The sequence below is a fragment of the Telopea speciosissima genome, chromosome 9 (assembly GCF_018873765.1).
Source record: "Telopea speciosissima isolate NSW1024214 ecotype Mountain lineage chromosome 9, Tspe_v1, whole genome shotgun sequence".
Taxonomy (NCBI): domain Eukaryota; kingdom Viridiplantae; phylum Streptophyta; class Magnoliopsida; order Proteales; family Proteaceae; genus Telopea; species Telopea speciosissima.
The window spans coordinates 34,243,420-34,260,396 of record NC_057924.1 but is presented as its reverse complement, the minus strand read 5'-3'; the positions used below and the strand labels follow the sequence as shown (position 1 = coordinate 34,260,396).

At 44.3% G+C, this 16,977-nt stretch overlaps 1 protein-coding gene across 1 annotated transcript; it reads right to left on the bottom strand.

Annotated features, from left to right (window-relative positions):
- Positions 1-3,907: 3,907 nt before the first annotated feature.
- LOC122638837 lies at positions 3,908-15,370 on the bottom strand. Its single transcript, XM_043831686.1, has 3 exons — positions 15,099-15,370; positions 4,268-4,540; positions 3,908-4,151 (listed from the first exon to the last, which is right to left on the bottom strand). The coding sequence occupies exons 1-3, from the start codon at positions 15,368-15,370 to the stop codon at positions 3,908-3,910; spliced, it is 789 nt and encodes a 262-aa protein (XP_043687621.1).
- Positions 15,371-16,977: the final 1,607 nt, after the last annotated feature.

Below are 16,977 nucleotides of genomic sequence, written 5' to 3'. Positions count from 1 at the left end.
CATAGTCCATGATGGTTCTGGATCAGTCTCCACTTCCATCTGGTCCTCTTGGTCTGGCGCGTTCTTACCCTGGATACATTTGACCATGAAGTCAACCAAGGCTTGGCCCTTTTATGGCTGTCCTGGGCCTGTACTCGATCAGTTCTACCGCCCACGCGATCAGCCTTCCAGACACATCAAGCTTGTGGATCACTTTTTTCAGCAGTTGGTCGGTCATGACTGCTATTGGGTAGGCCTGGAAGTATGGCCTTAGCTTTCTGGCTGTCTTCACAAGAGAGAACATGAGCTTCTCTCACCAAGGTTACGCTCACTGCCACCGGTGATGTGGCTAAGTATATCAGTAGCTCCTCTTTAGGGACAGGTCATGTCAACAGGGGCGAACTCGCCAGATATGCCTTAAAATCTTTGAAGGCCTTTTGGCAATCTTCGGTCCAAACGAAACCCTTGGCATCCTTCACATTCTTCAGGGTCTTGAAGAATGGTAGGCACTTATCTCCAGAGAGTGACACAAATCTTGCCAGTGCTGCTTGTTGGACAAGTGTGTGTCCATCAAACCCGGTTTGGTCCGGTTCAACCCGGTTCACCTTTGTATTGAACATTTATACATTTTAGTTTAATATTGTCACATGCGATATAAACTTTTTGAGCATTATGTGTCCGTCAGTTATACTTAAAATGGTAGTCACGACTAGGGTTTGGGCTGGGCACCCTTATCATATGGTCGTCACATTGGGTATGCCTAGACATGTGATGTCAGGGTACGAATGCGAGTGCTCACAAGTTTGATGTGTGCATTGGCGAAGAATCTACTTTGTCGATTCCCTCATGTATTACTGCCAGATGTAGGAAGGGATAGACATGTGTCACACGACACCACTGAGGGAACCTCGCACCGCAAAGTGTGATCTCATTCTATGGTTAATCAATGACCGAGACTCAAGCGAGTCAAAGCCGGTGTTCTGGGAATGCGTGAACACTTTGTGAGTGAAGGAGTTATCCAACACGGTCACCACTGCCCGATTGGGGAACACCAAGATAGAGACTTCTGCATGGTTGGATCGAATCCGGATCCAGATCGTTTTGGAAATGGTTTTGCAAAATTTATTTTACATAAAATGATACATTATTTATAGTTATTTCAAATAAAGTGTTTTATCGAGTTTTGCGAGACCCGATCGGATGCACAGACGCTCTTATATGGACATGTACTATGGATTGGGGTTTGGCAGTACATGTGTACATGCCCTAGATTCCATAATGATGGTGTTGATTAGTGGGGGGGTTGTATATGATAAATTGTTATCATATAGGGAGTTATTTGGAATTTGCTAATTTAATTGGCTCTTTATTTAATTGATGGGTTTGGTGCTAATTGTAATTATCCATTAATAATTAAATAAAGAATCTAATTAATACTTTCCCTATTAGATTCTGCTTCTTCACCTGTGTAGCACTTTGAGTTTAAACAGAACTGCCAGACTGAGAGAGAGAGAGTCAGACTCTCACTAGGGCTCTATTAAATCAATCTAGGATTTAATTAAACCCTATTATTATAAATAGGGGACCAAAAATACGCAGAAGAGGTAGCTCTCCACGTTTTTGGAGCAGACACTCTCTCTCCTACATTTTTGGTTTCTCTCTCTCCCTCTTGTGATCTCTCTTCTTCTTCTTGCTTCTCTCACCTGTGTTTGAGAGTTAGGGTTTGTGAAACCCTAGATCTGTGCTGAGGAGTTTGAGGGCATCTGGGATTGGCGTGTAGAACCTTGGTAGCACCATTGGAGGTTCAGGGTCTGTTTGCTTGGAGCGCTCATTGGAGGAAGAACCACTGTCTATTGGAGGAGCAACACTTGAGGCTCACCAGGTTAGCAGTTCTTTATTAATTCCTTCTGTTCATTGATTATTAATATTTATGGGATGCGAAAGAAACTCAAATCGATTATTTTCCGCGGCCCATTCAAGTATGGGATGGATCCCTCTTGCCATGTGATGGACTAGAGACGAGTTTCTCCGTCCCTATTATGATAATTAATTTTATGGAATGCAATAGGGAAGGAGAAACCCTAATAGGGATGCACCAGGGTTCCCATGGGCGACCATGGGAAACCCTAAAATTAAAATGGGGCACCCATGGGACACCATGGGCTAACCCAGGGCGTGCAAAACCCTAAAGATAAATATCTTGGTCTCCCTAGGGAACCATGGTTTGATCCCTGGACCGTTGTTTGGCCAACACTGCTATCCTTCCATTCAGTCTCTGTACTTATCGAATAGTTCTGGGTGGGCTCATCTCTTGGATGGCCCTTATCTTGGTGGAGTTGGCCTCAATGCCCTTCTAGGACACCATGTATCCAAGGAATTTTCTTGAGCCTACCCCGAATGTGCACTTGGACAGGTTCAGCTTCATTTGGTGGGCCCATAATACTTAAAACGCCTCATTAAGGTCTAGGTGATCTTTTGACTTCATACTCTTGACCAGCATGTCGACCATGTACACTTCCATATTCCGATCAATCTGGGCTTTGAAGATCCTGTTGACCATTCGTTGGTAGGTTGCCCCTGTGTTCTTCAGGCCAAAGGGCATGACCAGGTAACAAAAATTTTCCTGGTTTGATCAAAATGTCATATATATCTCATCTCCCTCTTTCATCATGATCTGATTGTACTCCGAATATGCGTCCATGAAGTTTAGCCTCTCATGTCCAACCGTCGCGTCGATCAAGAGGTCTATCATGGAGATTGGGTACTCATCCTTGGGGTACGCCTTGTTGAGGTCTGTGTAATCTACACACATCCTCCACTTCCCATTGGGCTTTGGCACCATTACCACATCGGCTAGCCAGGTAGGGAATCATTCCTCTTTGATGAAGCCAAAGGCTTTTAGCTTCTCTATCTCTTCCTTCATCGCAGCTTGTCCCTCAGGGGCGAAGCTCCTTCTCTTTTGCTGGACTGGTTTCCTGGCTGGGTCCATATGCAGGGCATGCTCTGTGATGTGGCGATGGAGGCCTTGCATATCAGCCACTGACCAGGCAAACACGTCCTTATTTTTTCGGAGGAGTGAGGAGATCTCTCTTGCCTCTTCCTCCTTCAGTAGAGACCTAATTTTCACTGTCTTCGCGAGGTCTTAGTCATCGATGGTGACCTCAACAAGCTCTTTGAACGTCTTGCCTTGCTGGTAGCGCTGGTCACCTTCACGGTTGTCAACGACCTCTACGGCATAGGCTATTCCCCTGCAGTTGCCCTTGATCTATTTTAAGAAAGCGGCATGGCACTCTCGAGCCTTCTTCTACTCTGTCTAGCACTCCCCTATGCCATTGAGAGTGGAGAACTTGAGTTTGAGGTGTTTGGTGGAGACCACAGCTCCCAACTCGTTCAAACTCGGCCTACCAATGATGACATTGTAGGCAGTCGTGACCCAAACTACCATAAAGTTTACCTTTATGGTTTTTTGATAAGGGGCGGCCCCCACCGTCTTCAAGAGTTCTACCGACCCCTCGATCGAGGTGGGCGCTCCTAAGAACTCGTACAATGGTACGGCCTCAGGTTTCAGCGTGCCTGGCTTGAACCCGAACTGCAGATAGGCATCATATGACAGCATGTCAACCAAAGCGCCTGTATCCACCAAGATTCTATGCACAGGCCGGTTGGCTATAACTGCCTAAACCACGATAGCATCGTCGTGTGGCCAGCTTAGCCCCTCCATGTCTTCATCTGAGAACGTAATTATGGGCTCGGTCCGCGCTTTCTTCTTAGGCATCTTGGCCACTACCACGAATCGTGCCTTCGCCTTGGCTTTTCGTGATGACTCCTGCCCTGGTCCTCCCAAGATGGTGCGGATGGCAGGTGTAGTGGAGGTGTTGGCTTCATTATCGTTCCTCCAGGCTTCTCTGCGGTCATCTCGCCTCTCTTCTCAAAAATCTCTATCATCTCCGCCTCTAGCTCTGTCATCTCTCCTTGGGTCGCTCCTTGTCATTTCATAACCCCTGGAGTTGTCTTTTCCATCTTCCTTGACGTAGCGCCTCAAATGGCCTTTCTGGATCACATCTTCTATTTCTCTCTTCAATTGTCTGCAGTCCTCTGTGACGTGGCCGACATCCTTGTGGAACTTACAGTATTTCTTCTTATTTCTATCCTCAGGCCTAGAGAACATCAGCCTAGGCCATTACAGCAAACCTTGACCGTACACTTCCATCAGGATCTTTATCCTACTTGTGTTGAGGGGTGTATAATCAGGGCCCAGGTCTCGGTCTGAGTTCTGATCTGTCCTCGCCTCTTGGTGTCCTTCTTCTTTTCATCCTTCTCGCTTGCTCTTTTCTTCTCCGATGCCTTGGGATCTGCTCTCTTTCGTGCCTTCATGATGTCAAACATGTTGGCAGACTGGTAGCAGCGATCTAGCAACTGAGGCATGGTGGTGACTGGGTCAAGGGCGAGTGACTTCACCAAATCATGGTTTGTCACACCATTGTGCAGGGCATTGAACGCCATAGCCTTGTCCAGGTCTTTGATCTCCAAGGCCTCATCATTAAAGCGCGTGATGTAATCCCTAATGGACTCATCAGGTCACTATTTCACTGCCAGCAGGCTAGCAGCAGTAGTCTTCTTTTGCTTGACGTAGCTCTGGAAGTGGCTCACGAATGCTTTGGCCAACTTGGTAAAGCTTCTGATTGAGTTGGGCTTCAACTTAGCGAACCAAAGTGTTGCTGACCCTTTTAAGGAGTTTGGGAAGGAGCGGCACGACACGACATCTGACCCACCGTAGACAGTCATCATGGCATTGAAGTAGCTAATGTGGTCGTTGGGGTCTCCCTTCCCATCATACTCCTTAAAAGTGGGAGGTTTAAAACCTCGGGGGAGTTCAGCCGTCATGATCTCAGCTATAAAGGGATGTTGGCCGGGCCTGAAACTCTCGTCGGGGTTGCTTCCCTTTTCTAGGGCCTTCAATTTGGTGTTTATCTCCCTGAACTTACGGTCAAGTTCAGTCTCAGCGACTTGATTGGTGACAAGTCAGCGCATGCACAGTGCACGTTCAACTCATCCCAGAGGTCATGCCTGGGTGATCTCTGTTGGCTGATTTGTTTAGTACGTGCGTCAGAGGCCTTGGAGCGGCTTCACTCTGTTCTACCATGGGATCTCCGGTTGGTGGACACTGACTGCTCTGCAGCACGAGAAGCGTTGTTCCTCGTGGGTAGGTTTTTTATTTGAACGATCCCTGGTGGGGGTAAGGTTCTCTTGGAAGGGTGTGAGGACCCCGCTCTGCTCCCAATCACTCATGCTTCATCTCTCGCAGGCCTTGGGTTCTCCTGCGCAGGCCTGAGGAGTACTGGCATTGGGGGCAGGACCGGTGCCAGAGGTAGGGTTACTGCAACGGCAGATGGTAGGTTGGCCGCTCTTAGGGCCTATAACTCCCTGACTACCTCCCTGAGGAACTCGTTTTGATGAAGGACTTATTGTTACAAGTCTTGGATCTGACCCACAGACCCCGACGCATTCGGATCCATGGTCGTCGGGATAAATCCCTCCGGTAATGGAGGTGGGGGTGGCAGTGCCCTTGGGCCTCGGTTGGTTTACCCCTCTTCTGGGACCATGTTTGGACCAGCCACCTCTGCTGTTGACTACTGGGATCCTACCGTGGCTCCTGCTACTAGCAGTTGGGATCCGGTTGGCACTGCAGTTGTTTGCCGTAGGGTCAGCTTTCCAGCCTGCCCTCCTCCGCGGGTGCTTCTTGCAACCCGACATGTTGCTGGGTTTTCCACGGCTTGTGGAACTTCAATGTTGGGGGGAATGATGTTTTGTTCGCCTACCATGATCTTTAATTAATGGACTGGTAGAGATTTTAGAGGCTTGAGATTCTCATTCCCACAGACGGTGCCAATCTATTGCGCCAAGAAACTCGTCGGAGGGTGTTGTGCCTGCAAGAAAAGATTAGCAGAGAGTACCGAGCGTCGCCGGTAATCTCACTCCGATGCTTAAGTTAGAGCTCTGAGCAACAGATAATCAAGGTAGAATTCAGATGATCATAATGGGTATTACCTCCCTTACTTAAGGTGGGTGATGGGCAGAATCGTGCCCTAATTGGAAAACTGGATTTTCGGAGTGGAGTGAGAATGTTTAGGAGTGATATGGGGATAGTGATTATCCATAACTTCCCACACGCCTGATTAGGCGCAACGTGGGCAAGAATATCTGGCCATGTTGGCTCATGGCAAGTCTTGCATTATTTATGCGAAGTATGGAGGTCGCTCCTCCTTCTGGCTGGGGCTAGGCCATTACAACCTGGGCGTGCCGCTGCCAACCCTAACATGGGAGCGAGTCATGCCCTCAGGCTACACCGAGCACGTATCTCGCTCAACTAGTCCTACACCAAAATTGGTCACTCCTTCCCACTGGGCGATCGCTCACTAGTTCGCGCACCACTTAGCTCGTTCTCGTTGGGAGTGGTCCTTTGACCTATCAAGAGCCATGATTGTTATCCTACACACAAGGCACCACCAAAGAAGACAATTGATGTAAGCTAATTTGGAATAATAAGATATGATGACAAATAAAATTATAGAAGTGAATTGCCTACATGATATAGAGATGGTTAGATGAGAAGGCTATATATGATGAGAAAATCAAAAAAATATATATATGTAAATAATATAATATAGAACATGGATACCATTGGAGATATGCTTAAGAAGGAAAAGAGACAAGATATGCTTAAGAAGGAAAAGAGACAAGATCAATATACATACAAAAATCCACATGAGATCCCTAGTGTGTAGGTGTGGAAGAATGAGATCAATATAAACAATATATGTGCTTTTGACTATTATACATCCCAACTAATGCTAAACAAGCAAGTGATTGAATGAAACACCCCAACGAGAGACAAGAACAATTTATTTGAGGAAAAGAGGATAGATTCCAAGGATTTTATCAACAATCACATAAATAAGAGAATATGCTTGAGGATATGACAATGGGATTATTTTCTATGAGATTTTAGGGCATATAATGAAGTGAGCATGAACTTGAAGAGTTTTCCCCAAAGGTTTGAGGATTTTATTCTACCAAAACCTAGAAACAATTTGAGAAGTTCAACTAGGCATGGCAAACATGATAAACAAACTCTAAAATTCGTGGAAAGACTTTTAAAATTAGTAAAAGATGCAATAATCAAGCAAGGATCCAATGACTTAGTGTCATTGATCAATAGGGTTTGATTTCAACCCAAAAACCCTAATCCTAATCGGTTTTGGCATGGTCTTGGTGTACATGGCCATGAAAATGCAACCAAACTCAAGGCATGATCACAACTTAAGGTGATTCATCTCAAATCCAAGGAAAAAGGAAAAGGATTATGAAGAGAGAAGCGAAAAAACTCCACAAATGGGAAGAAGAAGAAGTAGTGAAAGGAGAAATGGAAGAAAACCTTACCTTGAGAGTGTGGGAGATCAATTTTAGGGCTTGAATCGCCAAGAACCACCTAAGGAAGTGCTAGGAAGCTTGAACGAAAACCCTAGTAGAGTCTCTCCTCCCACGGTTATGTCCCCCCTCTTTAGAGCCAAAAGTGAGTTTTAAAACTCGCGGCTCTGTTTTGCCAAAATTCTGGGAACGAACGAACGAACGGATCCACTTATCGTGACTCCACTCGAGAATCCGCTCTGCACAAAATTATAGAATTTTGTTCTTAAACTGTGCAGATCAACGAACGGATCCATTTCCATGAGTCCGTCCGAAGACCCAATCGCCTTGGGATTTTTATAAAAGTGAGTCGTCTAAGAACGGATGAACGAACGGATTCATGTTCCGCATCCACCCATTAGTCCGCTCTGCCTATTTTACGGAGGAGTTACGGACGGACCCAAAATACTGATACCGCTCATGAGTTTGCCCAATTTATTTTAGGATTTTGAGCCCAGATTTTGGAGACCTTTTGACCACACCTATATGTGATGATTGTGTGCCTTTACCCTAGATTGGACGCCCATGTTGCTTGGCCCATGCATAGTTATTGCTTACTTTAAATGTAAACCATGGTATCTACATTCTTGGGCCTACATCGACTGGGCCATCCAACAAAAGATGGCAGGCACTAGTACCCGTTGTGACTCCCCTCTTACATAAAAGGAGAAAAGTTACCCTTGAGGACGAAAGTCCTTAACTTTCATGAATTTAATGATGTAAAACCTTATGGATAGGGAAACCTAAGCCTAGACCTATATAGGTAGAAACCCTCGATGGGGTACATAAAATCTAAACTCGTGGTTAGATAATAAGAAAGAGGAATTAATAGGCTGGTTTTAAATGATTTAGTTTGAATGATCAATAGAGACCTTGAGTGGAGGTCACTCATGACACCTCACGGACTAGCGAAAACTCTATTTGAACTTTACTTGGTTCATCCAAATCTTGTTTAGACTCATAGAGGGAATCATAAGTCGTGATTTGACTTCCAAAAAGACCTAGTATACAGTACCTAAGAACTTCTTGTTCTTGTGAATTGACCTAGATGACAACTATGTTTATAGGGATATGAATGTAATTATTAAACTTATACTTGTGTATATGTGTAAATTGGAAGTAAAACAAAATAAAAAATATATATATCCCTTAGAACCTTAGACTTGTGTGGCTAGAGTAATTCTCTGGTACTACAAGTGTGACCTGGCCTTGACCTTGTTGCGTAGCTCGTTGAGTCCTGACCTTGGTCAATTAAATTGTAGGTTAACAGTTAATGAATTTAACAATGACCAGGTAGGTTAGTTACTGGAACCTACTTGAGGAAATGACTTAGATCAAAACTATTAGAAGGTTGTGTGGTTCTCGAAAGAGGATTGATATGGACTTTCCCCTGCAGGATGACTGAGTAGTAGGTTTGTAAGGTTGTAAAGGCTGAAACTGAAGGATGTAACAAGACCTTCTCCAACGACAGATATGAATGGGGTAATGGGTCACTAATTGCGTTCCCTCCGTACTGGGAGTGAACAATAAGAGATTCCATCAATATTCCAAATCATTCTAAGGTTGGATTAGGTAATGAGATGACCCAAAGTGAAAGCATTCAGAATATAAACCCTATGTTGGAGACTAGACAGGTTGAGTCTTGTAACCCAAAAATGACCAGAGTAGTAAAGGCCAAAGTGGTATCTCCTGATCTGGAAGATCTAGGGAACTTTCTAGTCCTTGTGGCTTAGTTTAGTGTGTAAAACCTTATGTTACCTCTAGAATATTGTATCTACCAGCCCTTAACCCAATGGAGCCTAGGGTTGTTGTGAACCACACCCCCTGTGATAATGTGACCCCATAAGGAAGGAAGGTATAGAATCTGACTTGTCGTGCCATGTAAGCACTGCCCCACCTTGCTGTAAACCCGGACTTAGTCTAAGTTGTGGGTGATTAAAGGTATTGTTATTTAATAGCTCTCACCCCTTAAGACCCTAGCTGCCTCAAATTTCAGGGACAAAATTTTTAATAAGGCTGGGGGGATGCTACCCCTGCACCCGAAATATAACCAAGTGCCCCGGGGTAAATTAGACTTTTACCAAAGGGTAAGGCCATGGTGGCAATGGTCAACATTAATGGCCTTAAACCCAGTATTTTATTATAAGTATTCCCTTGAAGTCTTGGAAGTACGGGTCAAAGCCCCGTAACTTTCCTTGAAGTTTGGGCCTTAACAACAGCACCGGAGTCACGAACAGACTCACTCGAACTAAATCCGCTCGAGGATCCGTTCGTGCTGTTACCTGCCCTTTTGGATTATTTTTCTGTGGAACCCACATCCCCGTGTCCCATACACTATAATTGGACCTTTGAACCATATGGACCCTACCCTTACCATTAATTGGTTAAATGGGCCATGAAAGTGGGCCCATAAGGATTAACTTAAAGTAAATAATGGGTTATATAACCTAACTTAAACCAAACAAGGCTTAAGGGCTAATAGGTCTAATAAGACTTGGGCCCAATCCAAACATGACCTAACTAACTAAATGGACCTAAGGGTTATGACATGGACCAAACATGCCCTAAGACCCAAACTAAAACCCATTTATGACCTAAGGGGTTAATTGTGTTTGGCAGTACCTAACCAAGCATGACCTAAGGCCCTTTTACCCCTTAAAAGACTAACCTAAACCCCTTATTCCCTTATCTTTCCCCTTCCCAAGCAAACCACGAAGGAGAAGAGACAAGGAAAGGAGGAGAAGGAGGAAGGAAGAAGAAGAAGTAGAAGTAAGAGAGGAATGAGAGGGGATGGGAAGAAGATGGAGGCCATGCCAAGATGGCTGGCTGCCCCACATCTCCTCCTCTTATTGTCCTACAAGGGGAGAAGAAGAAGAGGAGAAGGTGAGATGGAGCGGATGGTTGGAAGAAAAAGGAGGTGGATCTTCAAGGCTAGCTAGGGCTGGAATTGGAGCTCCTTCCACCAAGGTAAGACCTCAAACTTGGTACTTCTCCATTCTCATTTCCATTTTTGATGCATTCCTTGAGCTTTAACTAACCTAGGGTTCCATTTGGGATTCAAGGTGATGCTTGACCCTAATTGGGAGCTCTAATGGTATTGACCAAGCCCTCGTAAAGACTTATAAGTGCTGCATTTGTAGCCATTACTATTGAGCTTTTGTTCTAAGCTATGAAATCCTACCCTTTGACCAATTTGAGACCCAACCCTTTTGTGATCTTGGATCCATGAGGTGAGCCTAGGTTCTAGTGACCCTAGGGAAACTTAGACACCCCTCCCATGTCTCTGAGAGCTGGGTGCACTCCAAGCTTCAAGCTGGAGAAGAAGCCCTTAGAAATCTCAAAAAAGACTACCGACGGATGCATGACCGGATCCACCAATCGTGGTACCTTCCGTCAATCCGCCCAGTATAATCCCTGTAATCTGACCTGAACGGATGATGGAACGGACTCAAATCTATTGCATCCAGCCATGGGTCAGTTTACTCTTGGGCATGTCTCAGGGATCGAATGGATGCAGGGGTAGATTAAGATGGCGCAACCACCCGTGGGTCCTCTCGCTCTTGGATATGTCTCTGAAATCGAACAGATGCATGACCGGATCCAAGTAAGATGTTCCTTCTGTGGATCTGCTCCTTGTGTTTTTACCTTTTAGCTTGAACAGAGTCAGGGATGGATTCACCCTGTTGCAACCGCCAGTGAGTCCGCTCATGCTGTCTTGGTTGAAACTTGATTTTAACCTTGAGGGCCTAGCAATGGGACCTTTCTATACATGCTTCAATGATTGCTTATGTATGTTTAGGCTACCTAACTCGATGGATAGCTGGTGCACCGGTGAGATTCATATCAACCACGTCGGGTGACACCCAAGTTCGGTGAGTGAGTTCTGGGTGGCTTTGTTGGGTTTGAATATATATATTTGGTAATCTTAAGCATACAATTATATAATTATAAGCATTGTGTGCATTGCATTATTATTCAAATGTGAACTATTATGAATGTGATAATATTCTCACCATTGTATCGGGCTATGGTGCTGGGTGTGCCGATACTAGAACCCTAAATTATTTAATTATGAAAATTGTTATATGTCTTCCTGATCTGTATATGCCGTGCCGTGATGGTACTCAGGTACTAGATTGAATGAGACATTGATGCACCCGAAATACCTCTCGGGATGATAGGACTTACATATAGTATATCTATGGCTAGGATGCCTGTTCCCTTATGCTACGACCCTTGTCAAGAGGGGTTTATGTGTTGGATAGTTTGAGCACCTGTGGTCTGTGCAGGTGGGAGAGGCCAGGATAGGGGTAGTGATGGCTATCGGGGTCTGCCACTGGGTGACCAGATGGTTTCTACTGGCTTAGGCTCCCGTGTGACAATTGAGGTTTCACTGGGCCGATAAGTTAAGTGACCCTCAGTGTCTCCCGAGTTATCACAGTAGCATACACTTGACCTATAGAATCGTGTGATAGGTGAAAAATGAATCTAACATTAGCATGCATCATTCTGCTTAAAATTGTTGTATGTATGTGTGTGCATTCCCCTTTGCTCCCTCACTAGTTGGTGTAGCTAACCCCGTTGCATAACTCCTTTTTAGTTGATATGCAGGCAACCGCTTGACGAGCACCATTGGATGCGAATCAACTGGAGCCAGTGGCTGTGACTTAGATGTAGATGTACACCTAAGAATGGTGCCCTAGTGGCAATTATTTATTATTTAATTTCTGTATTCATCCACAATCATGTATAAACTTATTACTTAATTATAAGGAGGTTGAATGGTTACAAACATTGATATTGTACTATATGTTATCATTAGAGAACCGATGCTCTATAACTTCACATAATTTAATTAAATTTTGCTTTTGCTAACTCTGTGATTGGAACAATTTATTCCATTTGGTGCGTTCCTTGCTGTTATCACAATTAATGACAGGGTGGACTGTGGCTCGGGATACTGTATCTGTGATCCTGGTAGGTATTGTGACGACGTGTAGTGTCCCAGTCACCCCCTATTTGATTCAAAATATCTACATCGAGATGGGGGCGAGACAGATGCGGTTTGGGACTTCCTACTTAATGCATCCACTACTACGTGAGCCTTGCTAGGGTGGTCTTAGACTCACAGTCGTAGTCCTTCACCAATTCTAACCACCATCTTTATCACATATTCAGCTCCTTCTTGAAATTCAGACTTTTTGTATCACTAAAGATCTCACTCTTTTCACCATAGAGATAATGTTGCCATATCTTCAATGCAAAGACTACCGCGGCCAACTCTAGGTAGTGAGGGGGGTAGTTCTTTTTGTGTTCCTTCAACTGCCTTGAGGCATAGGCGACCACTTTACCTCTCTGCATTAACACACCACCCAATCCCGTTCGGGATGCGTCAGTGTAGACCATCATTCCTCCGGTGCCATCTGGAATAGTCAAAACTGGCACCGTCACCAACCGGTTCCTTAATTCTTGGAAGCTTTTCTTGCAAGCGTCGTTCCACTCAAACTTCGTGCCCTTCTTTGTCAGCTTTGTCATGGGCACCAAAATACGTGAGAAATTCTTAATAAACAGATGGTAGTACCCGGCTAAACCCAAGAAGCATCAGATCTCAGTGGCATTTTTTGGAGTCTCCCACTCGAGAACCACCTTCACTTTGTCTGGGTCTACTTTGATGCCGTCTTTGGTGACGATGTGCCCCAAGAATCCAATTTGGTGAAGCCAAAATTTGTACTTGCTTAACTTGGCATACAGCTAGTGCTCCCGCAATCGCTGTAACACGAAAGTAAGGTGTCGAGCGTGCTCCTCTTCACTCTTGGAGTATACCAAAATATCGTCGATAAATACGATGATGAACTTGTCCAACACATCATGGAACACTCTATTCATCATATCCATGAATGTTGCCTGAGCGTTGGTTAACCCGAACGATAATACTAAAAATTCATAATGTCCGTATCGAGTTCTAAACGCCATTTTATGAATATCGCCACTCTTGATCTTTAATTGGTGGTATCCGGACCTAGGATCAATCTTGGAGAAAACTCTAGCTCCCTGCAGTTGATCAAATAAGTCATCGATGCGTGGCGATGGGTATCGATTCTTGATTGTCAGTTTATTTAGTTCTTGATAGTCGATGCACAATCGCATACTACCATCCTTCTTCTTCACAAATAGCATGGGCACTCCCCAGGGAGGCATGCTAGGTCGTATGAAATCCTTCTTCAGCAAGTCTTGTAGTTGGACCTATAGCTCTTTCAATTCAATAGGTGCCATTCGGTATGTGCCTTAGATACCGGTGTCGCACCAGGAGTCAGATCGATTACAAACTCTATCTCATGATTAGGTAGTAGCTGGGTAATATCTTCTGGAAAAACGTCATGAAATTCTCTGATGATGTCAAGTTCCTCTAAAGGCTTTATCTTTACCTCGGTGTCCATCACGGTGGCCAAATAGGCTTGACATCCATCATCCAGCAACTTTCGCGCCTGGAGGGTGGATAAGGTTATTCTTTTGGGCTTCCTTATCAGTTCACTTTGGTAGGTGAAAATCAAGCCAGAAACCAACTTGAATGTGATTTTCTTCTCTGCACACATGACGTTTGCTCCATAGGCAGATAGCCAATCCATGCCTAGTATCACGTTAAAGTCCTTCATATCGAACTTAATCAGACTTCTGATTAAGTTCTTCCCATAAATTTCTACCTGACAGGCGTTGTAGACTTCCTTCAGGCTCACGACACTAACAGTCGGTGTGCTGACTACTAAATCGTGCCCAATGTCCATTGGTTGACCAGTCATTCTACTTGCAAAGGTAGTAGAAACAAAAGAGTGGGATGCGCCCAAGTCAAATAGTACTCGCGCGGGAATGGTTGAGACACTCAGGGTACCTACGGTTTGTATAAAATTTAGGTTTCTTGCATCCACAGTTATTCCCTACAATTTAGTAGTGTCCAGTAGACTAACCGGTCAATACTTCAGAATTCGCCTCTGCTTCTTCATTAGTCAACGCGAACACTTTTCCTCGAGTCCGATTGTATCATGGCTGGAAAGGTCTAGCATAGGACTGGTTTGGCGAGTAAGTGTTGTATCCACGGTGCATGCATTCCCTGGCCATATGTCCTGCTTTGTGGCACATAGCATTTGTTGGACAACCTGACCGGTGTTGAGGCTTGGTTCACTTGGCTTGTTGCAGGTCGGGCTGGCGAAGCTTCCGTTGTCGCTTGACTTGCAGTTGGTTGGACAGGCTGGTTATAAGTGGGGCGGTAAGAGTTCTGGCCCACATTTGGTCTACGATACGGAGTCGGATTGGGGCTTGAACTAGCCCCTCGAAAAACCTTGTTCGGAAAACCAAAATTTTGATAGTTGTTTGGCCTCTTGCCCAAGCCGGACGACGTCGTAGCTTTCTCTTTCAATCTATCTTCCCTGGTTTTCACCTTGTCGACCATTTATGCGTAATCCCAAACATCCATAATTGACAAGATGGACCCGATCTCTGGTTTGAGTTCTTTCTCAAATTTCTTCATCTTACTAACTTCCCCTTTCAGGTGTTCTGGAGCAAAATGGAACAAATCTTCGAACTGCTGCTAGTAGTCCAACACAAACTTGGTTCCTTGCACCAGTGCAAAGAACTCAGCTTCCTTCTTGTCCCTAAACCTCTCAGGGAAGTAGTTCTTGAAGCAGACTTCTTTGAATTTCTCCCAAGTAGGGTTTGGATGAGCTGCTTCAAGATCAGGCTTGGTTGCTTTCCACCATGCTTCTGCCTCATCATGTAGCTGATATCCGGCGCATATCAACTTCTGTGCATCCGTACACTCAAGTACATCAAATGCTTTCTCTAAGGTAATAATCCATCGTTCCAGCTGCATTGCCTTAGCATTTATCTTGGAAAATGTAGGCAGTTGGAGCTTCTTGAATCTCTCCATCATCTTAGCTATAGAGTTTTCCTCTAAGTGTTGAGGCACAGGTGGTGGAAAGAGTATTGGTCGGTTGGGTAGTGGTGGCGGCACTACTCACTCGTGCATCATGGCCGCAAATTGTGTAGACATTTGACCCATCAGCTCTTGTTGTTGCTGGATGGTCCACATCATGGTGGTCATGAAGGTCATGAAGGTATTCACCTCTCCAGCTGCTTTTCCTGGCTGAGGTGCAGCGGTAGTGGCCTGGGCAGCCATTGGCACCCCTAGAAAAGTAGCCAACACTTCAAAATTTTGAGCTTCGATTTCGTTCGGCAGCTCAACTCCCAGAACAAATTGAGGCCGTCTTCCGTGATGGCCACCATGATTGCTTTTCTTGAAGAAGCAACACGCTCAATATTTCCAACACTCTTATCAAGGTCAACATAATATTCCTAGCTATCGCATGTACATTACCTATTCCACAGTTCTAGTGAAATCATGTTATCATCCCAGTAAGGTGTGTTATCAATTGATTGTCTTTGTTAAGTGTTGTATGTTCATGAAGTGTTTTATGCTATGATTTGTTATGCATGAGGTTATGTTGAAAATTTTATTTTAGGCAGCAATTTCCTCAAATTTTATACCTGTGTCTAGCATGCAAGTCTCTCCAACTTCCTCCTGGTCATAAATGCCTGTATATGTAGGTATTCTATATCACTCCTAGCCTCGTCAGCTAGGGCAAGGTACACGTCATGATTTGCTAGTCTGCTAGTATCTACGAGTGCCAAGAAGAAAATCAATCGATTCTCGGCACGGGGTTGTATCACTCGTATCCAAGCTAGTCTCTTCCTCAGTCGTCTATTGTAAAGCATGTTGCTGGGGTCTCCAAGCCCGAACAGCGCAATAGAGTCCTGTCATGGAGAATTTCTAAGTATTAGGTCACTATGGCTACTCAACTTATAATTAAATGAGGCACTATAGGTAAATTAAGTAGCAGAGGCAAGAAAATAAATAGGTTAGCTCGAGGTTGCACACAGTGTTACAGTACCTACGGGTTTCTAATCTTACTCGGCAGCCTATTAGGTCTAATCCTTGTTGGACTAGGCTATGGGTATGGTAGGACCTACTTGGAGGTACAAAACTTTAGGTAATGCCTAAGCTTCCCAAGGTCCTACAACCACAGACTTCGATTTGCCTATGTATCTATGTTCATGTTTGCACAACATCACTCATACAGTGGTTCGTACACACATATATATAAACACATAATATATAAATATTTAAATATATAAATTATGTTTAACATAAGCCATTTAAAAAGAAAATTTCATTTCCTTAAACCGGTCACTCCTCACTTTATTAGTTGATACCAATGTGATTTTCCCATTATTGCTTTATTTATTCATTAGTGTTTGTTATTATTTATTTATTTATATTATTATATTATATTATATATATATATATATATATTTTATTCACATAATCATTCAAATGCTGTAATTATGTTAATCATACTGTTTTAGGGTGGAATCTACAAGCCCATAAGGGAATATTTCAAAATTTGCTGAAATTCCATTCTTTAGGCGTTTGGCCCTATCGTCCAATGCATCGCCCGGAGAATCGGGGCCTAGGCTATA

Bases quoted from the DNA above. Each gene is read 5' to 3' on its own strand.
- LOC122638837 (XM_043831686.1), bottom strand. From the start codon at position 15,370: ATGATGGAGAGATTCAAGAAGCTCCAACTGCCTACATTTTCCAAGATA. The intron at 4,541-15,098 runs GTTTAGGGACAA...TGAGTCCATTAG, and splicing joins AAGAACTACTTCCCTGAGAG to GGATTACATCACGCGCTTTA. The intron at 4,152-4,267 runs GCGAGGACAGAT...GTAATGGCCTAG, and splicing joins AAGAAGAAGGACACCAAGAG to GCTGATGTTCTCTAGGCCTG.